This window comes from Annulohypoxylon maeteangense (assembly GCF_022496945.1).
Source record: "Annulohypoxylon maeteangense strain CBS 123835 unplaced genomic scaffold GGS22scaffold_2, whole genome shotgun sequence".
Taxonomy (NCBI): Eukaryota; Fungi; Ascomycota; class Sordariomycetes; order Xylariales; family Hypoxylaceae; genus Annulohypoxylon; species Annulohypoxylon maeteangense.
In genome coordinates, this window is record NW_025953249.1 from 1272268 (window position 1) to 1296134 (window position 23867).

Genomic DNA, 23867 nt, shown 5'->3' on the forward strand with positions numbered 1-23867 from the left:
ACATTATGTTAATATGTAAAGAGAAGAAAAGTAGGATCGGAAATGGTCAAACGGAGACAGGTTCAGCTCGGCTTCGAAGAAAGTTCAAATATAAAGTTTATACTCGATGCATAAGATTCGAATCGTCCAATTACATAACGGATGCACATGTCCACGGTATGAGTATATGTATATAAGTACATAGAAATAATTGGGAAAAGGGACTCTTTGTTGAAATAAAATATTAGCAGCAGTTGAAGCCGCACGCCTAAGCCATGGATGTGTTTGAGGCAACGAGGTCCCGTCTATCCACTTAAAAGGACGCTTTTGCTCGAAGCAGATAAGCGATTTTCACATGCAACCCAACCACCTTCCGTTACTACGTACGTGCCCGCCAATCAAATTTGTAGGATATACCTACATACATCCTACTTTGCAGATACGATTACAGGGAGATAATAGACTATAGCCAAATAAACATTTTAAGATAATTTATGTGCTAAGAACTTCAATTGATCTTTCGGGGCTCATCAATTAGCACGTCGTAAATTGAGAAGTAAAACAGGGACGCCACAGTGCCTAGGTGCTTACTAGGTAGGTATTTCATACTAGCAGAGTGTTGGATGTCCCTGTGGTTCGGATTCGATGGTCCACTATTATTATTCGAACTTAAAGGTTCTTCAACTAATAGACCCGCACGCGGCACTAAGTGGTAGACCGGAGGTACTTATAAATGTACCTAGATACTACACATATGTAGGTAGGTATGTATGTATATAGATCATTGAATACCTTGTAGTGTGAATATCAGAGAATATTTATGCCTCTTAAATGGTAAGATAAAGGAAATCATATATTATTAAATCAGTTGATAAAAATCTTGACACCAGTGTTTGGGTGTTGCTTTTCATGTTACGATAATTGATAGGTAAAATTTCTTAGCTATAGGAAAGTGGACAAATCCTTAACATTTGGTATAAATATACGGGGCTTAGTTCTTTATTCTTTTAAAGAAAAAAAGAATTCAACAATTCAGTTACCCCAATATCTAATTCTCATAATATATACAAGGTACTAGGTAGATACCAACTTGGAGCGACTTCAGTCTTCAAACATCAGTAAAGGTAAAACTGGGGAACAAACATATCCCGGTTCCGATTTCAAGTGGATCCGTTTCAACGGACCGGACCTAGACCCTGGTCAAAAAAGTTTCTGAAAAGAAAAAAAAATCGAATAGTTGAAGAATTTCAATTCGCCTCGACACTCGCGCCTTTAATTTTCATTTATAAGGTCGTGCGCATATGAGAAGATTTCTTCACTTCCCATTCCTATTTTTGCGAACTTTGGGAATTAAATCCTCTCTGCAGTCGCAATGTTCAAGTCTTCCTTACGGCATGCCCGCATAGGCAATTTGGCTCGTCGCCAACTCTCGAGTTTGGCCCCGCGGCAGATTCTCTCTCGACCCCTCGTAGCATCGTGTCAAAGATTGTCGCAGGTTCAACTCCAATCATCTTCCTTCAGACAGCTTGCCATTCGATTATATTCTTCGGAAGCGGCCGCGCATCCTAATACAGCCGTCGAAGATTCACCAGCTGGAATATACGATGTGACCCGGTTCGAAGACCTAGCAAAGCTGGGTGTTGATGAACGAATTATTCGGGCTATTACCCAAGACATGCGATATGACACAATGACTGACGTCCAGTCTCTGACAATTAACCCGGCGCTCAAGGGCGTTGATCTGTACGTAAAATCTAATGATAATCCTTTTTTTACCCCTCGCTAACTCTTCACAGAGTTGCGCAAGCAAAGACTGGAACTGGCAAGACTCTAGGCTTTCTCATCCCTCTTTTCCAACGTCTCCTATCAGTTGAACCTAGCCTTGCTCAGCCATCTGCCCGTCGAAATGCTTCCTCAGAAGATATCCGCGGCATTATTATGTCCCCAACACGTGAGCTTGCAGAGCAAATCGGCGTTGAGGCACAGAAGCTAGCCAGACACACTGGTATCGTTATTCAAACGGCCGTCGGTGGCACGAGAAAGAAGGAAGCCATGTGGAAGATGCGCCGAGAGGGTTGCCATGTACTTGTCGCCACTCCCGGTAGACTTCAGGATATTCTCCAAGACCCAGAATCCGGCGTGAAGGCTCCTAAGTTACAAGCTGTAGTGTTGGATGAAGCCGACCGCATGCTAGACGTTGGCTTCGCCGACGACATTCGCAACATCCTAGATCTCCTCCCTCCTATCAACAAGGTCGACCGCCAAACTCTTCTGTTTTCTGCCACCATTCCTCGAGATGTCGTCCACCTAGCCAAGAACATGGTCAAAACGGACAATTTTGAGTTTGTGCAAACAATCAGCCCCGATGAAACTCCAACCCACGAGCGTGTTCCGCAACACCTTATTGAGGTAAACGGTTTCGAGAATTGGTTCCCAACCGTTATGGAAATAGCCCAGCGAGCGCAACAGAAACACGCAGAGGACCCTACAAACCCCCCATTCAAGGCAATTGTTTTCTTCTCGAACACATCTACTGTCGCATTTGCGAACCGAGTCCTCAGAGGAACTTCTTTGGCTGGCAGAGCGGGTGGTGTCGGACTTTATGATATTCATTCAAAGCTTACACAGGGCCAGCGCACAAGGAACGCCGACCTCTTCCGAGCTGCTAAAGTTGGCATTCTTGTTTCATCCGATGTCACCGCAAGAGGAATGGATTTCCCCAACGTATCGCATGTTATCCAGATCGGTCTTCCCCCAGACAGAGACCAATATATTCACCGAGTCGGACGAACGGGCCGTGCCGGAAAGTCCGGTGAGGGATATCTCCTCTTAGCCAAGGAAGAAATCCAAGAAGCGCGAAATCGCCTTCCTGGCCTACCCATCAAGCCCAACAGGGATCTTCTGGCTCCACGACACGTAGTAGGACAGGGCGAAGCTCCCGCAGAAGTATCGAACTTCTTCGAGGAGGTCTCTCAAGCTTACAAGGGCCTCCCAAAGCAATATTTTAGAGAGACGTACAGCTCAATGCTCGGCCAGAAAATGGGACGATATTTGCGACCCGATGATCTAGTTGAGTTACTCAACAGGTGGTGCTTTAATGGCATGGGCTGGGAAGAACAACCCGCCGTGACGCGAAAGTCGGCGGTCAACCGCGGACTGGTAAATCTTCCTGGAATCAGAATCGGCTTTGATGAGCCGGATATGGACCAAGAACAATTTACTAGCTACGGCGGTCGATCAGGCGGTGGCTTTGGCGGTCGATCGGGTGGTTTCGGTGGTCGATCCGGTGGCTTTGGTGATGGTGGTCGATCCGGTGGCTTCGGTGGTTTCGGTGGCCGATCCGGTGGCTTTGGCGGCCGAGACGGCGGTCGATCAGGTGGCTTTGGCGGCCGAGACGGTGGTCGATCAGGCGGTTTTGGCGGCCGATCCGGTGGCTACGGTCAAGGTGGCCGCGGTGGTGGTGGCGGTAGCAGAAGTGGTGGCTTCGGCAGCCGTTTCGGTTCACGCAATGACGGTGGCTCAGGTGGAGGCGCATCATTCTAAAGGTATCACGGCGCCTCTCCATGTTGAAAAAAAGCCCCAATTCCCCAGATTCGACATCTTGTTTTAATTCCTAATGTACCATCTTACTTCGGAAGCTTCCTCGATGTCTATGTACCGGGTTTCCCAGACCCGTGTTCACTCATCACATAGACAATCCCGAAAGACAAATGACACGCAAAGACATAGAAGTTGGCGGTGTGTTAGTCATCGATAGGTTCTCACACCCGCGGGAGCTCTATCCACACAAACACACACACTATCGGCGTCCAGGTTTCTCGCTGCTTTGGTTTTTCACGAAACGATACAGGGCGTCGGCGGAATCTTATCTCGGAGGGCCGGGATGGATGAAAGGGGGCCACTCACCAAAAGGAAATCTCGACTTTTATGTACTATAGGAAGTGTAAGAGGAGTCGTTAACGCGGAATACGAAAAGAAATTAAAAATGATACGTTTGATGACTTCAAGAAGAATTATGGGTGCCCGCGTTCAAGTGACTTGCTACTGGTATGAACATGCCTTATAACCTTTAAACATATCAACTGCCAATGCTCTTTTGGCATAATCTGTAGTGAGATGGGTTACTAGTATCACCTTCTATTACTTTCATATATTCAGAAAAGGGGAAGATTCACTAATTAGTCGAAGTTTAGAATTCTACCTATTGAGGGAAGGCCAAAATAGATATATAGTATAGATGGTATCAGTAACATAATCCCTCAACTGCTTTATCAAACGCCTCCCAATGCAAATATCCCGGTATAAAGCCTACAAAATTTCCATCTAGCCTCGACGAATCGTATTTTCTCTCCTTATTTTGTACTCAGATAGGTTTCGATATAATTGTTACGCTTGTCCCCGCAAAATTCTATTCGCATCCCACAATAGCAACCTCTCGTCCCAGCCTACACTTGCAACCCAACCTCCAACACCAAATAAGCACCAGTCGACGCCCGTCACAAATTCGGTATGCCTGTTCATGATGCCAAGTTGGATTCCGGCCTTGACTGGGGATGTTTGTTGGGCCGGCATCGTCGACCCATCTGTCCATAAACGCACTGTCATGTCATAGCTTCCACTAATCAAGATGTCGCTGGCGTGTGGACTCCACGCTAACCTCCGGACAGCGTAGTCGTGGCCCATCATCACAGATGCCGGACCAGCTGATGGATTCCTGATGTCAAATATCCGTATTACCCTGTCTACGCCTCCTGTCGCGATCACCGTATGGTTGTATTTATTCCAGTCGTGTGTTAGGATCTCTCCCGGTACAGCAGGCGGGGTAGGACCTTGCGGGAGTGGAATAGGAGGCGGGATATGAACTGGGATTTTAGAGGTTAGATGATACTGGGCGGAGACGGGCGTCCGAAGGTCGAATACCCGCAAATGTGAATCGGATGATACGGCAGAAATGATATTGGGGTTGGAAGGACAATAGGCTGTGCTGTAGGTACAATTTCCGACTGGTAGGGTTTTGATAGATTCTTTTCTTGCTGGCGACCACTATGAATACTATTTAGTATTGTTGGGACCGATGCGAACATACGAAGGGGGGCTACATACGATTTTAATTGTTCCGTCCCATGAACTGGAAGCAAATGTATCCTTGGTGACAGGACTCCATGATACTGAGAATGTTTCTCGCCTATGCTCATGGAAATTGGCTACGGGGAAGTCGTTGACATTCGTGTCGTAGAGTTTAATCGACCCGTCACCACACGCGACCAGCAGCTGGTTCTCGTTGATCTCGGACCAGGCAAGGTCATATTGGGCATCGTTCGTATCGAAGCTGGACGAGGGTTTTAGTTTACGCGGAGTTGTATTTTCACAATCGCTTACGTCTTCTCGATCTGGACACCCTGCGGTCCCAAGCCTAGGCAAAATAAACGACCGTTTCCTACAATACCATAATTTGCTGCGGATGCGACAGCTATGCGCGAGTCGTAATAGGGCGAGTATTTGACGGCATAAGGGTTCCAGCCGGGTGTGCGGAACTCCAGCATTGAAGCCATAACGCTTTTGTATATTAAATAAACCGCTGTCCTCTAGACCTCAACCTCAAGCTTGTCGGCACATCCAAACCTTGCACAGTTGAAAGTCGCTTCATGGAGAATTGACGGCCAAAGGTATGACGATGAATTGAATGTTTCTTGGTGGGGCCTCGGCTTTAATGGTACCTAGGTACCTGTGACAATGTGGGGGATCCATGAATGTGTAACATGAACATGGGTACCCTCGGTCCCAATAAATCGATTTCCGAGAAAGTCTCACCTGGGTTCTAAAGTGGACTTAGTCATGTCAATGGCGCCTTCAAATCTATACGCCCTTCAAGGTTCTTGTTTCTAATTCATTTTGACTCATCTATTTATTTAGGCAACCATTCTTCGTGGTAGAGTATGGAAGCGTACGCTTTACGACTTAAGCATCTGCGAGACTCTGATCATCGCTATATTAAGTCTAAGAAAGGTTGAAGACAGTCTAATCCATTAGGCGTCATATCGTCATATCTCGTCTAAGTTCCGTATTTCACGGGCCACATTATGGATGCATTTTTGAAAAGAACCAAGCGCAAATCATCTGCACTAGAAGAAGAATCACCACAATTAATTGATGAGAATGAGTCAACGGACGTGAAATTGGCGATTCTGTCTTCACTTTATTCGAATATCAGCCAAGAAGCCTTATTAGAAGCACTCTTGGTGCACGACGGGTCTGTCGAGGCAGCTTCCGCTTCTTTAGCTGAGGATCGGACCGGATCACCTAAGAAACAGAGTATTAGCGCCACGATTGGTTGCCAAACCTCATTGCGATTATTCGCTTCAAAACCTTCAGTAGAAGAGCGATCCGTGTCGCCTAAAAAGACAAGAAGACTTTCTAAAAAGGGAACAACTCTTCACTTATATGATCCTGAAGATATAGCTGAACATACACCTTGTAGTATAGTTCACAATTTCTTACCACCGGATGAGGCCAATGCTCTTCTCAAGGAAATGTTAGATGAATCGGAATCATTCGAAAAGATTACTTTTAAATTATTTGACAACGTCGTCCAAAGTCATCATACATCGAGCTTCTATGTGGGAACAGAGGCAGAGATCAACACTCAGAAAGACGACTATTTTTATAATGGAGCTAGATTAGAAGATATCCGACGCATCACACCTCAACTTCTTCATGTCAGGCCAAAAGTCCAAGAGGCTGTGAACAGAGAAATTCAAACCCGCATTAAGACCCGATACCCCGAAGGACGAAAACTCAAGTATCAATCCTCCGATTCTTGGTCACCAAACTGCGCATTCGTCAATTGTTATAATGGACCTCAACAAAATGTCGGATACCACACCGATCAACTTACATATTTAGGCCCACGAGCTGTTATAGGCTCACTTTCACTGGGGGTTGCAAGGGAATTTCGCGTCAGAAGGATCGTGCCAAAGGACGATAATACCAACTCGGATGACTCTGATGCTGAAGGGCAAATTTCTATTCACCTCCCCCACAATTCGCTTTTGGTAATGCACGCTGAGATGCAGGAAGAATGGAAACATTCCATCGCCCCAGCTCAAGCAATCGACCCCCACCCCATCGCGGGCAATCGGAGGATCAACATCACGTATCGCCACTATAAATCAGCTTTTCATCCAAGACACACACCAAGATGTAAATGCAACATCCCTGCGGTATTGAGGGTTGTCCAGAAGAAAAAGGGAACACAGGGGAGATATTTCTGGATGTGCTATGGCGGAAATGTGCCTGGCAAGGAGAATTGTTCGTTCTTCCAATGGGCTGAGTTCGACGACGATGGAAATCCTAGATGGGATAAGTCTCGTTATAAAACCACCCCGACGATGATATCTCCAACGACCTGACGCGACAATATGCTATCTGAGAAAACGAGCTGGCCTTATCCCAAAGAACGTCAAACATCACTCGAGTTACATGAGTGTTGTGTCACATTCTAGAGCATTATCCCAATGGAAATTCCATATTTATTAGCCTATACTCGAGGGGGGATAAAATTTATATTCATATACATGTGTTGGATATAGAAGATAGCTCCCTCTTGCTACCACTCACCAATTTTATTGAAACTCGGCTTGGCCTTGCTTAACTACCCTCTCCTATGGCTCGACATAACGAGGTAGCGTTTGGTTGTAACCATCAAACTGCCCTACATTCAAATCCCTGACATTCAAGTCGTTGAAGAGTCTCAGATTGATCGGCTTCACCGATTTACTACTCTCGACAAATTTTTGCATAGCCTCTGGCATCTGGTTGAACTGTTCTTCAGAGATTGGCAGCACATGGTTGTGCACTGCTATTCCACAGGTCTTGCAAAAGGTCTTTCCGAATAGCTTCGTGTTGAATAAATAGACACCAAGGTTATCCTCGCCCTCGATGACGATTTGATCTTTCTGGGGATAGGACCATACCGATCCATGCTGTAGGTGGGTCAGTCTCAATTTCTCAGGATGACTTCAATAGGATCAACAATGCTTACCCGATTGCATATACTACAGTTACATTCTAAAATTCTCTCGGAGGAGGACTTGTCGAGCGGTTTCGATTTCAATGCCACCTTGATAGCGCCGCAATGACAGCTACCATTGTATAACCTTCCCCCCTCTATGACTGCTGTCGGCTCTGGACCTGTGAACTTTGGTAGTTCGTAAGGTGCCCGGAATGATTTACCATCGAGACTACAGGCGGAAGAAAGAAGCATATATTAATTTATAATTGTCGGGGAATTGAAGAGGGAGGGGGTTGGTTACTTACTGATTCCTCTCGATAGTCCATACGTCTACGCCTTGGCCGTATTGGAAAGATCGGACCTAAGAGTATCCACTATGAGCGACTGCCGCCTTGTCGACCACTAAAATGAGATGCAATCACCTACATTGAATCCAGTCATCGGATCCTTCACCTCACCCGGCTTCGGGAGTTCAACATAGCCAACAATCAAGAGATGGACTCCACAGTTAGGGCAGAACTAGTTTCCCCTCACGTCAGCACCACAAGCAAGGCAGCATATTTCGCCAATCTATGCTTACCTTGTGATTGAAAGTCTTCTCGCCGAACGTGTAGTTTGTCAAGGTGTCGACGTTACCTTTGACGAAGCGAAATTTCCCAGGCTCGGGCATGATCCATAAGGCACCCTTCTTGTAGCATGAACTACAGTTGCACTCGGTCGGCTTGAACTTCTCCGGAAGATCGACTTCATAGATATACTCGCCGCAGTGGCAACTGCCGCGGAAGGTTTTCAGTGTCTCAGCCATTATGTCGAAGGTTTAAACAAGGAGTAGGTATGAGAGGATAGATATTGATATGGATGACAGTTTTGGGACTCAATGGGGGTTTTATGTCAGAGAAGTAAGCCAGGCATGCGCTTTAAGCGAGAAAATGCTCCAAGGGTATTGCATTTTGGAGACTGCCCAACAATCGGCAACCGCAAATAGCTGAGCACCGAAGGAATCTATGGAGATCCTTCATGTCAAACTCTTCCAACGTTCACCGCATAGTAGTTTTACAACAAGTTCGGACGGAGATACTACAACAGCGTACATGGATTTCCCGTACAGTAGGATACTAAAGGCGATATGCCTATCTCCGGCAGATCACATTGCATTGCGTCGAGTCTGCAGCAGGATATAATTACATTTATTGGTAAGCACATTTTAAGACCTGCTAGATACTACTCTTCGTAGTATTATACGACAATCGCGATCCCGTCGCGTTGTCAGGTGACTAACTAACCGACCGAATGACTCATTCATTGTGAAGATGGCGCGATCAAAGTCTAAACAATTGCATGCATCCATGGGTGCTGCATGACGGTAGGGATTTAGGAGATAGGTAGGTAATGCACTGAGCATGTCTATAGGCATTCTTAGTCAGCGCGAGACGAGATCTTCCCCTATTTTGACAAAGATGCAGAGGTATATATTCCCCGAAGGAAACCGGCGAATGTCGAAGGAACGCGTCATAGTAACATCTTCTTAAAGATGGAGTTGCATAGCCATCTGTCTCTCGATTGTGGGGATTTCAGAGTTGGTTTGTGACAACGAAGAGTTATCCATTAGAAAGGTAACTTCGAGGACTCATTGCTGGCCAAACAAATTGGATATAAACGAAAAACCTGACGCATACGGATTTTGGTTACTTGTTCACCAGCCCAATCAATTATCCCTTTCGGAAGAGCCCAACTTCAATGTTTTAAGTATGACGAACTATCTTCTAATAAGATAGACCAAGGAATCAAAATGTGATATTGAATCTGCATTCTGCATTCACAACATGTCTTCCCGTTTCTCCATTTCGGAGCGGTCTGAAGGTCATTGGCGAAGGGCGATAAGATAGGGACGGGAATGGTAAGTGGGGATATCCATGTCGGTACAATTACCGTGCTGCCGTGCTACAGCATATGTTGCGGTAGCAACTATCTGGGTCCCAGCCACCCCTGCCCCCTATCCAGTGATTCAGTCAGTGGACCTTTACGTGCTAATTACAGGGTTGTACGTTGGTAACGACGAATACAACGCGATGTTGGCGCCTTATTATCATCTACCTAGTTGTTAACCGCGCTCACATCTAGCCCTGTGAGTTGTACAGTACCTTACCTAGACGATCACTCACCTACGAATATTTCGATTTGATTTCTCCTCGTTTGCTTGAAATCCAGATTTACGCAACGCATTTCTTTTGAATACGTTATGATGTTGTTTTAGCAGTCCAGTTTCTGTATTGTATTGTACCTACCACCCAAAATCTTGCGCGCGCGATTACTCTGCCCTGTTTTTAAAGGCGGGTTACAGCCGAATACGAACGAACCTTGGAACCACAACACCCACGAGCCAACACCGACGGAAGCGGAGGCACGTTTTCGAATCTTAAGACGACTTCGGGCGAAACTCAATCTCGTTAATCCTCTTCCATCCGATTGATAACGGCATTTCATACACACCGAAATCCTCCATGCCGCCTCCCGAACCCCTGCGCGCCCTCGCGCGCCTCGCCGCTCCGGCGTCTACTTCTTCCTCGACTCCCCCACCGACCACCATATCATCGTTCACCGGCAAACTCCACGCCCTCGCCTCCCGCACGCACCTCCTCCCCCGCCTCGCCACGGACGTCAGCACCGTGCCGGAGGGGTACGGACGAACGCCCAACGGCCCCGCCCCCGGCGCCGTCGTCGGCATCGTGTTAGGCTCGATCGCAGGCTTCATCCTGCTACTAGGGCTGATCTACTGGTGCGTGAACATCGGAAACGCGACGCCGCCCGACATCGAGTCCGGATCCGTCGGGGCCGGTGGCTCGTCCAGCGTCGTCTCGTACCGCTCGCGGCCGCGCGTGCATCGCCATAGCAATCGCCACACCCACACCAACAGCCGCTCGGACTACAGCCCCCGCCGGCGCACGAAGGAGACGATCGAGATCACGCGTCGAGATGTCAGGCGCGAGGTGTCGCCGCCGAGTAGTCCGGGCGTGGACCAGATTATTGTTATGGAGGAGCATGGGCGGAGCGGGAGTAGTAGGTCGAGGTCGAGGTCGACGAGTGTGAGTCGTGTGCATGCGCGCAGGATGTTGGATGAGGATGAGATTGTGGTTGAGGAGGAGAATAGCACGCCCCCGCGACGAAGGGATAGTAGACGGAGTTATGGGAGGAGGAGGAGTAGTGAGCGGAGGAGTGGGCAGTTTCGGTATTCTGGGGGGGAGGGGTCGAGGGATATGAGTCGGAGAAGGAGGAGTAGTTCGAGGAGGGCGTGATGTCTGCTTCGTTGTGAGGGTAATGGGGATGGTGGGGAGGTGGGGAGAAGGTGGTGTAATGGGTGGTATAATGAGTGGTGATGAGTTTGGGAGGTTCTTGGAAAGGACGGGGCTAATGTGGTTACAACTACACTGGGAAAGATCTAAGACGAACATGAACATATGGATGGGATATTTGGAAGATCTGTGTATTATTTGGTAATCTACATTTAGCATGGCGTATGAGGAGAATGAATGTATGTGACATTGGAGAGGCTAGTGGTTTCGATGACATTTTTGTGTTTTTCTAAGCATTACTGACTAGATTCTCCTGAAATTCAGGGCCATAACTTGTTCGCTGGTACTACGTATGTAACGATTACTTAAGAATGTAGTCTTATTATAGTAAATTGCTTAGTATTAAAGTTCAACCTCTTCCACTTAGAGAAGCGACACCTTGTTTTTCCTAGGTCCGGCTACTAAACTTACTTATGGTTCCCATTAAATAAGGACGCATTAGATCAATTCTAAAAACTACGGTACTAAAATTGTTTAAGGATATGGAAGAAATTGCGAAGGGTTTGAATATTTGTTGTGGTTTCCTCAACGACTAGGTACATTCACATGCCGAGCCTAAGACTGATGACATCATGATGTTCCTACAGTTAGATAAACATATTGCATTCTTAAGTTCACCTCTTCATCTCTCACAACAACAATCTTTCGGCCTATATACACTCTTCTCTGCACGCTGACAGCTCGATTAAACTAAAGAGAGGATACTTGGATAGCAATCACCAAAAACAAACCGCAAAGATGGATAACCCCGAAACCCAAATTCATCATGTTATCAGTGCCTTGACGATGAAGTCCCGTCAAGAGCAATCTGATACTCTAGATGAATATTTCCTACCCGATGCCTATTTCATCCACCCATTCTGTCGTGTTCCATCCTTCGGCGATCGCAAAATCCTCTGGACGAATCAGGTCATAAATTCTCGCTGGTTTATCTACTTCATCTACCAATGGTACCGTGTCTTAAGTCCAGACATCAAGCTTAAGATCGATTCAACTAGTGAGACCACCCCGTAACTAATACATTGAATCTATCTATTAACTAAAATCCATAGGCTTCGACAAGAAGAACGGCTTGTTATATTGCTCAATTCGCCAGACATTCACGCTCTGGTTCGTGCCGTATTCTTTATGGCAGGCCAACGTAAAACTAGTGACTGTCCTAGAACTACAACGGAAACCTACCGACCGCAGCAATAGACCCATCCTCAAGGGGAGAGCCAGTCCTGATAACAACGATCTATCTCTCTCCTATCAGCCGAACAAGCTTTACTTCATAAAAGGTCAGGAGGACCACTACCAAGTACAAGAGTTTCTCCGATTCGTTGCACCTTGGGGAGCCTCGCTGCTGTGGATGGCATGGCAACTATTTGCAACTTTCATTTGCGCGGCTGGCGTTCTATTCCTTCGAAAGCCCATCGTTGTCTTTAGGGAGCGTGTGCTTAGACTAGACAGCAGAGCCATCAAGAAGGAGTAGGACACTTCGAAGCTAGTTGCTCGCCTGGTCTCAAACAAGATCAAGGAAGTCGACTTGAAAGAGGCAGGCGTACGTGCTGCAAAGACGTGCGGCCGAAAAGTAGGAGACGTATTGGTCGATTTAATTCTACTATCGTATCAGGACACCGGTGAGACGCATTCGAGATCTGCAGTCGCGCTTAAGAGCATGACGCCTGAACAATTCTCACCCTTATTAGAACTAGATGGGAAGGAACTGAGTGAGGCTATCAAAGTGGATTATGGCTTTGATGGCAAAGACAACTTATACCCAAATCCAGCACTAGGAACGGATCAGCCCTATGACACACCCAAACAGGAACCTACTCTTCACCCATCAAGCCCAACGGTGGATCTGCTATCTCAAGGACTCCAACAATGCTCTAAAGTAGTCAGTTTTCAGGAGGAAGAGGATCTAGAGTTACCCGAGAGTGCTATAGGTAATAGCAGACGATTTCGGCCAGGAACGGGCATAAGGGATCTCAAAGTTGAGAGGCGATTTAAATACGGAGAATCGTTGGAATCCGACCCAATTGACGTTGTCGAGTGCGACGCCGAGTCCGCGACTGCACCATTGCAATATAATTACAAAGGCAAGGAAGTGGAAGTTGTGGAAGTTGATACGTCAACTGAGGCCGATACACCGAAACAGGTGCCTGATATCGTGGTCACTGAGGTCTAAACTGTTGGACCAACACAATTTTCGTTGTGGTTCGATAACTTACTATGGCTGTGAAGGGAACACTTATTAACGTAGGATACTAGTCCTTGTTTGGTATATTGGGAGAATTTCTGCAGATTCCAAGGTTATCATTGTTACGCCTGGATTTTCGTGTCTAGTCCCTTGAAAATTTTCTTACGGAGGGCCGAAGTCAGCTGGAAGACTATATGATTTAGCCGTGGATGGGCTTTTGCTTTTGGGATGAGCTGATTGTCTTGGATTAGTTATTTAGGTACTGTACCTCATCTCATGTGGCGCCGAGCCTGCTGTATCATAGCATTGTCTAGGTACTGATCCTTCTAGGGAACGGAATTAATCAAAACTTGTATATTGGGAAACCCCCATTTTGTACTATGAATGAAAACCGGATGAATTTTCATGTCCGAAATCTACATCGTCGATTCTATATTGCGGTTTCACATGAGCGTCACATACGTCATTGGTATTACACAAAAACCATTACACGGAGCCACGCGTACGTAAGATGAGAGGCCCACAGGTACTTCGTACTAGGGAAGTATCTGTGGCACTCATATAAAACGAGGGAAAGGACGGACGACAAACGATTATACATAGTTGCACATAGGCGAAAAGATTATCCTACTATCGTATACTACCCTGTCTTCCGACAAAGCTAATGCCGATAGACTATGGCGGTACGGAATCCTTGGAAAGAACCCCTCATTAGCCGGCAATCAATTGGCCCCACTCTGTTCGTTAACTAGGATGTCCGAAATTCATTCTAGGCTTTTCTTATTCCCTCAATCATCCTCGGGATAACTATCTAACTAAAGAAGGCTTATGAGCGGCAGAATGTCCAGGCCGCCTGAAAAAGTAGGTAGGTACACGGGTAATGGTCCTGGTCCAAGGAGTCCGCCCTTCGTTACCTAGGATGACATACCGTCCTCATTCGTTGCGATATATCAAATATATCAAATACATCAAACATACCACCTAAACATTTTATCTGATCTGACGACACTCACTCGGCACACTCTGCTGTTACACAATAAATACCTTTCGACCTTTGGGACGTTTCGAATATACTCATTTATTGGTCTTGGCCTGGAGTTAGAGCGTCGTAGATTGTCGATATGTCGGACTATAGGGACTTAAGGATATCCGTTATTGGCGCGGGTGAGTTAAACAAGACAAAACCAACGTATAACGACTGATGTCGCTTCACCATAGGTATGGGCGGCCTTGCTTGCGCCCTCGCCTTCGCTAAGAAAGGGTTCAAGCATGTCGATGTATACGAGACAGCCTCGAACCTGGGGTTCGTCGGCGCGGGTATTCAACTGGCTCCGAATATGGCCCGCGTGCTGGATCGCTGGGGTTGCTGGGACGGCATCTTAGCTGAAGCTACCAACATCAAAGCCTCCAGTATCCGTGAAGGATCCACGAATCGCGAGCTCGTTCATGTCGAGATGCCCGACATCGAGGAAAAGTACGGATATCCCCACTGTACCGGACACCGAGCGTCTCTAGCCGGCGGCTTATACGAGGGATGTAAGAAGGAACCCAACATCACTTTCCATTTCTCGACCTCGCTGGCCGATGTGAAGTCCTTCGGCCCTGGTAAAGTCGTATTCACGGTACAGCCGCGTAACGGCGAGGCGTACGATGTAGAGACCGACGTCCTTCTCGGCGCAGACGGTATAAAATCCGTCGTGCGAACCGGAATATTGAAGGGCCTAAACATCACGGCTGACGTCGAGGACACGGGGCAAGCCGCGTACCGAATTATGTTGACGCGGGCCGAGATGGAGCACGACCCAGATCTCCTCGAGCTGTTGGACGCTGACTGTGCGCTGCGATGGATCGGCGAGAAACGACATATCGTGGCGTACCCTATTAGCAACAAGACCATCTACAACTTGTCGACATGCCAGCCTGACGTCAACTTCGCCGCGGCGACTAACGCCACGTACACGACGCGTGGAAGCAAGCCCGCCATGCTTAAGGTGTATGGCGACTTAGATCCCATCGTCCTCAAGATGCTTAATATGGTGCCTGAGGGTGAGGTCTGCGAGTGGAGACTGCGCTCACACAAGCCGCTCGATAGCTGGATTCTGGGAGGTGTTGCCCTTGTCGGTGACGCCTGCCATCCAACGCTGCCACACCTTAGTCAGGGTGCTGCGATGGCTATCGAAGATGCTGCCGTGCTAGCGGAGGTTGTAAGTCAGGCGCCTAGCGGTGGCGCCGATAGGGATGCCCTATCTAAGGCGCTTAAGGTCTACGAGCTCCTGAGAAAGGAGCGGACATCGATACTAGTAGAGTTGGCGGCTTCTTCGGCGCGAACGCTACATCTAGGCGACGGCAAAGCGAAGGAAGAACGCGACAGACAGTTCAAGGAGGCCAAAAAGGGGACTCCGATTCCAGATAAGTGGGCCAGTCCCGAGGTGCAGCATATGATCTACTCGTATGACTGCGTGGCGGAAGCCCAGGAGAAGTTCGACGAGTTGTACGCTACGCTTACGGGTGATATAAATGGTCATACGAACGGCGCAAACGGCTTTGCGAATGGACATGCCCAGGGCATTGCTGTATAGAGGATTTTTAGCATGTTTCAACACATTGTACAAGAGACGGATGTGATATTTAGCAAGCAAGTAATCAAGCGGGCAGAAGCAGTAATCACATGAAATTGAGATTACAAGTAGCTGGTTTGACGTGGTTTGTCGTAAGTTATGTACCTAGAACGTATCAGAATGCCATGCCGTATAATTACAAAACGACGTAATGAGTAGTCCCGCAACGCCCTGCTCCGGTGTTCAAATTCAATATGCATAGCGAAGGTATCCTCGGCAACGGCCCTCCTCGAATGTCAATCGTCACATCGCCCGTCGGCTCTCGGTTCGGTCTTCAGCGCGATCCTCGCGATCGCGATCACGACACAACTTCATTACCTCCTTGCCCCTCTCCTCTTCCTCATCCCCTTAAAACAGACATTCCAGACAACAACAACACGCCAGCGCACCGAACAACATGCCTAAACAGCTATCGCTTCCCGAGGACTGCTGCTGCTGGTTCTGGTACTGGCCCTGCGGCTGGTACCCCGGCTGGTAGCCCTGCGGCGGCGGGTAGTAGCCCCCCTGGTACTGGCCTTGCGGCGGAGGCGCGTTCTGCGGGTAGTACCCCATGCCCTGGGGCGCTCCGTACCCGGGCTGCTGCTGCTGCGGTGGCGGGTAGCCGCCTGGGTAGGTGGCTTGCGGGGCTTGTGGCGGTGGGCCGTATGCTGGGGGGAGGTCGTCTTTGCCGGACATGGTGATGGGTTGGTGGGTTGGTAGGTATGGATGTAGGTGGTATTGCTACGGACCGGACCGGTTGGAAGGTTGGTGATTGGTTGTTGTTTGGTTGGTTTAGTACACTTATGCGACGAGATGTACCAGGTAGCTACCTAGGTAGATAGGTAGATGAGAGTAGGAAATTTAAAGTCGGGTGTTGTCGAATTAGATGGATCGATCTCGCATCTACGACACTGTGGATGGAGGTATAAAGGAGGAAGAAATTGTTTCTGCGAGGGCGGAAAAAGATCCTTTCAGGTAATACAAATAAAGCGCCCACTTCGTTCGGATAGTCGGCTGCGCTGGTCTGTTGGCGCCGAGGATTGGCACCGAGAGGATGTGATTAGATTTGTGGCGGAGCTTTTTCTTGACGCGTGGTGTCTTACAGTTATTACTGCTTGATTAGAGGTAGGTAGTATGGTATAGTCTTGGCTAGCAAGAATTGGTAGAAATGGTAGTCAGAGATAGATTATAACGAATGATAAGCAGGAGGAATTTAGAGGGACGATTGTTAAAATACGACCGTCGCGAAGGTCTTTGAGATTCACGGATCAAACAGCTTATGTCGCAAGATATGTATCCAGGTACAGGGATCACATGTATGTCTTACAGCAATTTTACGCCATATCCCGAAATGCGCATGTGGCTGTGCTCTATTGTTACGCCACATTCTTGTGGAGGGACAAAGTCAATGTTCATTGGTCGAATATTCCGTACACAATTCAATAATTCCAACTTTCAAAGTAAATGACAAATCAAGGCATCAATATTCGTGATTCACCAAACTTGCCGTGTCTTCTTCCCGAATTCATGAGAATTGTTAAGTCCATTCACCGACTCTGTTAAATACTTGGAATTTGGTGTTGGTCCGATAACAATACATATTATCCCTGTTAGTGCATATACAGATCCATATAATTGATCTATGCACCAAAAAGGTAATGAATTGGACTCTATCTGAATACTGATTGGCTTACAGAACTATGCAAGATATGAGGATCTTACTTAGCGGCCAACTTCATGTCTTCCAACTTCATCTACCTACAGATGATATCGCCTTTAGAGGGATCATATCTTGAACATATGATTGGAATAAATAAGCATTGGTATCTCCCAGAGATACGGATATTGATTTCTGAATTAAGTCAAATCTAAAACAACATATTCCAAATGGCTGAACTTCCATTAATATTCCCATCCATCGAAAAGGAGAAGCTCGAGTCTCATCTTCCGCCACTGGTGACAGGCGTCAAGGATGGCATCTCTTCATCGACTAATTTGCCGTTTGTCACGTTGACATTCGCTACTTCCCTCGATTCAGCCCTGTCCCTCGGACCGGGTATCAGGACTGTTCTCTCGGGGCCCCAATCAAAAGCCATGACCCATTATCTTCGCAGTCGCCACGACGCCATCTGTGTTGGCGTTGGCACAGCTATCGCCGATGACCCAGGGTTGAATTCCCGCATCGCATTGGACGGTCCAGTCCTAGAAACTTCGTCCTCTGCTGCCACTGCGGGCATTGGTGCGCTACTGGGGCTGGCTGGAGAAGCCGCCGGCGAGGATACGAAGCATACTTTCACCACACATCAGCCGAGACCAATAATTATTGACCCAAATCTGCGCTGGGACTTCACTTCCAAGAGTAAGGTTATGCAACTAGCTCGGGCAGGAAAAGGACTGGCCCCATATATCATCACAGCTGTGCCACAGCCCCCGGAGAGCAGAAAGCGGTTATTGGAAGATCTCGGAGGGAAGTTTATAGTCCTAAGTGGGCACAGAAGCCAGAACTCCGATGCGGACTTAGGTAGTAAGCGCTTCGATTGGCACGCTATCCTATCTGCTGTACGAAACGAGGGGCTGCGGAGCATTATGATCGAGGGTGGCGGTGAAGTGATAAACTCTCTCCTCTCACACGGGAATTCACATTTAGTCAACTCAGTTATTGTAACTATTGCGCCAACGTGGCTTGGTCAAGGAAGTGTCTTCGTCTCCCCACCCCGAAAGATCAGCCCGGACGGTAAGCTGAGCGCTGTAGCTCGACTTACTAGCACAGCTTGGATACCCCTCGGAGACGATGTAGTGCTATGTGGGAAAATCGCCCCTCAAGGTTAAAACCCTGGGCCATAAGTCAGCCTCTATAAGAATACATCATAGAGCTATTCACTTAACTAACAGTTTCTATAAATGGTGTTTAATGAGACACTACTTACTGGACCTGGAGTTAACCAAACCCCAGTTGCAATGGGTACCAGTGGGATGGATGTTACCTGTATACCTTCTTAGTTGAGATTTAACAGTGCTGATAGGTAACCGCTGTTTGGGGAGACAACGGGTTTTGCTTTAGCAAGAACTGGGACCATACTTCTAGGTGATAGAATCACAATTGACCCAGCGACCCATCTACTCTAAGATGCCACCCTTATATATCTAGGTACGTGTTTAGACATGACATCATCAACAATGGTCAAACATGGAATGCAGGAATCCAGGCGATAAAGCCCTTGAGAGGGTATGAATAACACACCAGGTAGCTATTTGACACGGCGCCCAGAATCTAGTGTTTGGCTTCGCCCACGTTGATACCAACGACCCCCTTTTTGCTATGGCTTAAGGCCCTAAAGTGTCCACGTAGCAGCCCTCTGAATTTAGCGGTATCATCTATAATCTACATCGTGACACCATAGCTACCACGCAGATACCCATGAACCAAGATCATCCATCCTTAGTTTAGAAGCCAGAGACCACTATACTCACCAGCACGTCAATGGAATGGTGGGTTTGCCTTCAAAAACACCCACACACGTATAACTAAAACAAACCCACGCGATGTCTGACTTTCCCTCTAATACCAGTTACATAGCACATTGTCTCAGCAAGAGTTGCTCGAGAACTACCGAACCAAGACATATTAGAAGCCACCATTGCACCATTCACTTCTCACAACTCGTCATCCAGATAGAGCTCACGAGATGCGTTTGTTCTCGGGATTGACTTTTCGTCACGCCAAAGTCAATGGTTCGTATACTGGTTTGATATGTCAAGAAGTCTAGACTTTCCGTTTATCCCGACGCTGTCCACACGGATCTCTCTCTCGCCCCCTACTACAGTCCCTTTCTAGGTTTCTATAACGGTAAACTGTCTTATACCCCATAGTCGAGGTGTCAGTCGATGAAGCTTTGTGACATACAGCAAATTCTATCGGTGCAGTCTGGGGGGCTCATATGGCACAAGCTGCTAGCCCTCATATGACTGGTAATCGCACTTGGAGCTTCACAAAACAAGACGACGTGACTAAAACGGTCCCAGGCCAGCAAAATTTTATATGGTACCTAGTATGTATCTATTATTCTAGATATTGTGTTCGATCAAAGCAGTAACCCTTTGTCCTACGATAGTGCAGTCCCAATAGGGACATGGTATAAGGACTCATAGGTAGGGGACGACATAACTACAGCTATAGACTGGTACTTGAATAGCTAACGAAATCACCTAGAGCTACACGCAATTCTAATTCAAATGCTAGCTTCTACTAGATAATACAGAATACTTACTGTTAGCAACGTTGAAGAGACTATATGAACATTGTTTCTTAACTTGGAAGTTGACCCTACAGTTTGATAACCCCTATTGAAGTTGGCTACTCGAAATCCATACACTTTTGGACACCTACCCAGTACCTATCATAAACCCCTTAAAACGGGCTTCTGGGTGAACGGGATAATTCCAATTTAACCTTAGCCTAATATCTCATCATTCTTCTAGGGATATCAGATCAATCTACATATAGAGACTGTATGTAGCTACATGGAAAGGTTACGCAAACATTAACAATCGAATAAGAGAAACTAGTCGATTTCTTGGAAACTTGGTTGCTCCTGAGACGGTATGAACTTGATAGGCTCAAGAAAACGGCATCTCTTTGCGAACAAAAGTACTATACCTAGCCGCCTTCTAGGTACATACATAGGATACACAAGATAGCCCCCTTCCTTCAGCCTCCTATTTCCCGCGTCCTCCCAATAGCAACAATCCAGACTAAGAACATGATACCCCTTTCGTCCTAGTAGAAGAGCCGTAAGCTTCTCCCAACTAATGAACGCCAATTCCCCATAATGTCTCCGTGCCCAATGTCATACAACATATCAATAGCGCTGGACTTCGACTAGCGATCATGAAGTTGCCAAAGCACGCCGCCGATCTCAACGTCATGATGAACACTGGGATATCTCCAGCGAGCCAAGCCGTCGCCTACGGATAATCCCGAGGGAGTGACAAGGCCTCCGCTTACTCCGCGGTACGCGCCCTGGACACTATAGACAAGGTAGGCATTATAGCCCGAGTATACAGTACATCGCGCTCGAATGCTAGTTCGAACCGCGGCGTCCTACCGGCCGAGCATCACGAGGCATCCCGGATGACGATTCGTATCCCGGCTGGCTATCTTTGGCTCTCCCTCGATGTCTCGCATCAAGCTCTCCAAACCCCCAACATTGGCCAGTGTTACGCGGTAAGAAAATCAGGGAACCGCCGCGCCAACTCACCGAAAACCACCGAGCTACCAGCGCGCAACGGTCGAGCCGCAGGCATCGCCGCACGATCGAGCACGTCATTGGCTCCGCGAGACGTATAAGAAAAGCAAACGAACCAACGCCCCCCACGTCCGTCCCATCAGCCTTATGCCATTTGAGGCCTCCGGCTTCTCCTTCGGGCGGGGGATAAAGTCGGCACATGGACCTTACTCTGCGAAGCAAAGCTTGCGAGTACGAAAAAAAGAAGAAGAAGAAAAAGAAGAAACGTCGACGCGCAGAACGCAGGGTCCAGACCCCGCCGCGGACGGATTCGCGACAGGGAAAAGATGCACGCCGTGCTCGCTCTGGTTCTGGTGCTGCATCCTGACGACGAAGCAAACATACATACGCCCCGTTCCAAAAATCGGGACGAATCTACGTACATGCCTACCTACTTACCTACCTAGCTAGCTATCTACGTGACCTACCTAGTACCAGCCTACCTCGGATGCTGGGTAGATATCTAGGCACGCAACGCTGCGTAACACGTCGTATGATCAACGCCGACCGCCCGGTCGAAGGCGTTCCGGGTGCTAGCTAACCGCAAAGGGGAACAGGATTGCAGGTAATGTGCGTATATATGTATGTACGAAAGTACTTTCGGTCCCCGATTACCTAGGACGGGATAGGTGAGTGAGCGAGAGATGGGACAAATGCGACGGTGCAGAGGATTGAGCGAGGTGGCGCCAACGCGCATTGGGCTGCGGGCGTTTTGACTCTTTCTTTCTCTCTTATTTTTTTCGGCCCGGTCCAGTGAACGGAGGCGCGCAGCCAGACAGCAACCAAGCAGGCAGACCAGCCAGGCTTTTGCTCTCTCGCCTGCGTCGGAGGACGTGCGCTAGCGCTCATCCCATCCTTCCCAATTCCCCCATGCAGATCAGACTCACTCACTCACCCGTCAGGCTCGGGAGCCGTCGCCCTCTCGCCGCAGGATTGGGATTGGGATTGGGAAAAGAAGGGCGACCCTTGCCGGGATCCAGACTGTCGGTTTGCATCCCAATATCTTACTAAGTATCGCGTTTTTGACAACGTAGCATCCGCCTTTCGAAATCCAGTTACTACCCTTTCTCCACCACGGACCGATCCTTAGTTGCCTCGTTAATGGATCGACGAAAAGAAAAAAAAAAGGAAAAAAGAAAAAGAAAAGAGAACCCCTCTCCCCCGCGACGGGAAGGTAAGTCGACGAAAAAAGCAGAAATAAAAAAACAGTATACATGTCGTCCAATACCTCTCTCCTCATTGCTACCCAGCGAAGATTACCTCCACGGCGATCATTTAGTCTAGAACTTCTCGAGATACGAGGTCAAATCCATGCCGAATTGGGAATCTAGGATGTGATGAGGTGCATTGGTTATAGGTAGTGACAGGATATCATATCAAAACTTGTGTTTCTATGTATGTACCATTAGATTATCCTTATAAGATTAAAATATATAGATGTAAAATATATATAATAGGTATCCTGTTAGTTAGAGATATGATTTAGACGTCATCCAATAGACCGGAATATCTTCCCGTATGTAGCTTACCAGCGCTTGCGAAACCGTGTGTTCCCAGCGCATGCATCCGGCAAGAATTGTGTACAGCCCTGTGATCATTAATCACGCTTGGTATTTCTGACTTACATCTGGCGGTTGATCCGTCCGTGTTCGCCCGTCCTATGGCGTAACTTCCACGCCCTCCACGAGGCACGACCGATTTAGTCAGCTTATATAACGTGTGCGTCTCGACGTCGACCCGTCCACCAACCGCATACGCTCCACACCACCAGCAACTTAGTGTTTAGTTAATGTACGTAAGGCTTGCCCTATCCGCTGCGGGAATGCAATGCGGTGTTAGCGCTGCCGGCTGCACGTATGAGGCCCCCATTCGGGAATAAGTAGATGACTGCTTCTGAACGTTCTAAAATCATGAACTTGCTGACATGTGAGAACGTTGCATTCTCGCCCATTGGTCTCATGTAGAGCCTAAGGAGATACTAGGTAAGTAGCATGGACATATAGCCCCTACACCATGAAGAGGACGTGAGAACAGCTCGCGCAATATTGGAACGGATCATATCATGTCCATAAGCACATTGACCTAAATGGGAAAGTTTAAGATCTTAGGACAACGGCTTCTGCTATATCATGATATTGGTTATAGGTCGGGTTTCGATCGATGTTGTTTTCGCAAATTTCGTACTTTTCGTAAATCGCCAAATATTTCCTTCGTTACGGTGTTGACGTGCGTATGATGAGGAACAATGACGATGATGTGTTCCTGAATTATAGTGCCTAGGTGGGTATTCACAAGACACTCTCGTATGAGCACGCTGTTACCGATTACCCGGTTCCTCTGAATGTAGGCCAATTGCCGCGCACGAGGGCCAATGTATACACACTGTAATTAGTAGTAAGTAGAGATGATGTCGAGGTATTACCCACACCTTGGTAGGTATCGAATGGTACCAATTAGCTG

The 23867-nt window shown here is 47.6% G+C and overlaps 9 protein-coding genes across 9 annotated transcripts; 6 read left to right on the forward strand and 3 right to left on the reverse strand.

Moving 5' to 3' along the window:
- Positions 1–1122: 1122 nt before the first annotated feature.
- GGS22DRAFT_64941 (ATP-dependent RNA helicase mss116) lies at positions 1123–3606 on the forward strand. Its single transcript, XM_047967666.1, has 2 exons — positions 1123–1722; positions 1776–3606. The coding sequence occupies exons 1-2, from the start codon at positions 1352–1354 to the stop codon at positions 3520–3522; spliced, it is 2118 nt and encodes a 705-aa protein (XP_047822758.1). The 5' UTR covers positions 1123–1351; the 3' UTR covers positions 3523–3606.
- A 543-nt stretch (positions 3607–4149) lies between these two features.
- On the reverse strand, positions 4150–5645 carry GGS22DRAFT_64949 (peroxisomal targeting signal 2 receptor). Its single transcript, XM_047967667.1, has 3 exons — positions 5359–5645; positions 5083–5308; positions 4150–5022 (listed from the first exon to the last, which is right to left on the reverse strand). The coding sequence occupies exons 1-3, from the start codon at positions 5529–5531 to the stop codon at positions 4366–4368; spliced, it is 1056 nt and encodes a 351-aa protein (XP_047822759.1). The 5' UTR covers positions 5532–5645; the 3' UTR covers positions 4150–4365.
- Positions 5646–5829: 184 nt separating this feature from the next.
- On the forward strand, positions 5830–7918 carry GGS22DRAFT_64973 (uncharacterized protein). The gene has a single exon (XM_047967669.1). The coding sequence runs from the start codon at positions 6060–6062 to the stop codon at positions 7386–7388; it is 1329 nt and encodes a 442-aa protein (XP_047822760.1). The 5' UTR covers positions 5830–6059; the 3' UTR covers positions 7389–7918.
- On the reverse strand, positions 7515–8894 carry GGS22DRAFT_64956 (glutathione-dependent formaldehyde-activating enzyme). Its single transcript, XM_047967668.1, has 5 exons — positions 8571–8894; positions 8417–8509; positions 8296–8351; positions 8021–8219; positions 7515–7961 (listed from the first exon to the last, which is right to left on the reverse strand). Exons 1-5 carry the CDS (start codon positions 8793–8795, stop codon positions 7641–7643), a joined length of 894 nt encoding a protein of 297 aa, XP_047822761.1. The 5' UTR covers positions 8796–8894; the 3' UTR covers positions 7515–7640.
- Positions 8895–9784: 890 nt separating this feature from the next.
- GGS22DRAFT_152726 (uncharacterized protein) lies at positions 9785–11642 on the forward strand. Its single transcript, XM_047959728.1, has one exon. The coding sequence runs from the start codon at positions 10492–10494 to the stop codon at positions 11281–11283; it is 792 nt and encodes a 263-aa protein (XP_047822762.1). The 5' UTR covers positions 9785–10491; the 3' UTR covers positions 11284–11642.
- Positions 11643–12078: 436 nt separating this feature from the next.
- Positions 12079–13513, forward strand: GGS22DRAFT_196707 (uncharacterized protein; the record flags this gene model as incomplete). The annotated part of the gene is made up of 3 exons (XM_047965876.1): positions 12079–12337; positions 12393–12773; positions 12831–13513. 3 exons carry the CDS (start codon positions 12079–12081, stop codon positions 13511–13513), a joined length of 1323 nt encoding a protein of 440 aa, XP_047822763.1.
- An 812-nt stretch (positions 13514–14325) lies between these two features.
- On the forward strand, positions 14326–16212 carry GGS22DRAFT_152730 (FAD/NAD(P)-binding domain-containing protein). Its single transcript, XM_047959729.1, has 2 exons — positions 14326–14689; positions 14744–16212. The coding sequence occupies exons 1-2, from the start codon at positions 14647–14649 to the stop codon at positions 16102–16104; spliced, it is 1404 nt and encodes a 467-aa protein (XP_047822764.1). The 5' UTR covers positions 14326–14646; the 3' UTR covers positions 16105–16212.
- Positions 16213–16491: 279 nt separating this feature from the next.
- GGS22DRAFT_184507 (uncharacterized protein) lies at positions 16492–16818 on the reverse strand (the record flags this gene model as incomplete). The annotated part of the gene is made up of 1 exon (XM_047964196.1): positions 16492–16818. The coding sequence occupies one exon, from the start codon at positions 16816–16818 to the stop codon at positions 16492–16494; it is 327 nt and encodes a 108-aa protein (XP_047822765.1).
- Positions 16819–17634: 816 nt separating this feature from the next.
- GGS22DRAFT_152733 (dihydrofolate reductase) lies at positions 17635–19371 on the forward strand. The gene is made up of 2 exons (XM_047959730.1): positions 17635–17777; positions 17830–19371. Exon 2 carries the CDS (start codon positions 18010–18012, stop codon positions 18949–18951), a length of 942 nt encoding a protein of 313 aa, XP_047822766.1. The 5' UTR covers positions 17635–17777; positions 17830–18009; the 3' UTR covers positions 18952–19371.
- Positions 19372–23867: the final 4496 nt, after the last annotated feature.

What these genes read in the sequence shown, in the direction of transcription:
- GGS22DRAFT_64941 (XM_047967666.1), top strand. Translation starts at nt 1,352, where the DNA reads ATGTTCAAGTCTTCCTTACGGCATGCCCGCATAGGCAATTTGGCTCGT. An exon ending in GCGCTCAAGGGCGTTGATCT is followed by an intron (nt 1,723 to 1,775) that starts GTACGTAAAATC and finishes AACTCTTCACAG; the next exon opens with AGTTGCGCAAGCAAAGACTG.
- GGS22DRAFT_64949 (XM_047967667.1), bottom strand. Translation starts at nt 5,531, where the DNA reads ATGGCTTCAATGCTGGAGTTCCGCACACCCGGCTGGAACCCTTATGCC. An exon ending in GGTGTCCAGATCGAGAAGAC is followed by an intron (nt 5,309 to 5,358) that starts GTAAGCGATTGT and finishes ACCCTCGTCCAG; the next exon opens with CTTCGATACGAACGATGCCC. An exon ending in GGGACGGAACAATTAAAATC is followed by an intron (nt 5,023 to 5,082) that starts GTATGTAGCCCC and finishes TAGTATTCATAG; the next exon opens with TGGTCGCCAGCAAGAAAAGA.
- GGS22DRAFT_64973 (XM_047967669.1), top strand. Translation starts at nt 6,060, where the DNA reads ATGGATGCATTTTTGAAAAGAACCAAGCGCAAATCATCTGCACTAGAA.
- GGS22DRAFT_64956 (XM_047967668.1), bottom strand. Translation starts at nt 8,795, where the DNA reads ATGGCTGAGACACTGAAAACCTTCCGCGGCAGTTGCCACTGCGGCGAG. An exon ending in ATCCGATGACTGGATTCAAT is followed by an intron (nt 8,352 to 8,416) that starts GTAGGTGATTGC and finishes GGATACTCTTAG; the next exon opens with GTCCGATCTTTCCAATACGG. An exon ending in ACTGTAGTATATGCAATCGG is followed by an intron (nt 7,962 to 8,020) that starts GTAAGCATTGTT and finishes ACCCACCTACAG; the next exon opens with CATGGATCGGTATGGTCCTA.
- GGS22DRAFT_152726 (XM_047959728.1), top strand. Translation starts at nt 10,492, where the DNA reads ATGCCGCCTCCCGAACCCCTGCGCGCCCTCGCGCGCCTCGCCGCTCCG.
- GGS22DRAFT_152730 (XM_047959729.1), top strand. Translation starts at nt 14,647, where the DNA reads ATGTCGGACTATAGGGACTTAAGGATATCCGTTATTGGCGCGG. An exon ending in GATATCCGTTATTGGCGCGG is followed by an intron (nt 14,690 to 14,743) that starts GTGAGTTAAACA and finishes GCTTCACCATAG; the next exon opens with GTATGGGCGGCCTTGCTTGC.
- GGS22DRAFT_152733 (XM_047959730.1), top strand. Translation starts at nt 18,010, where the DNA reads ATGGCTGAACTTCCATTAATATTCCCATCCATCGAAAAGGAGAAGCTC.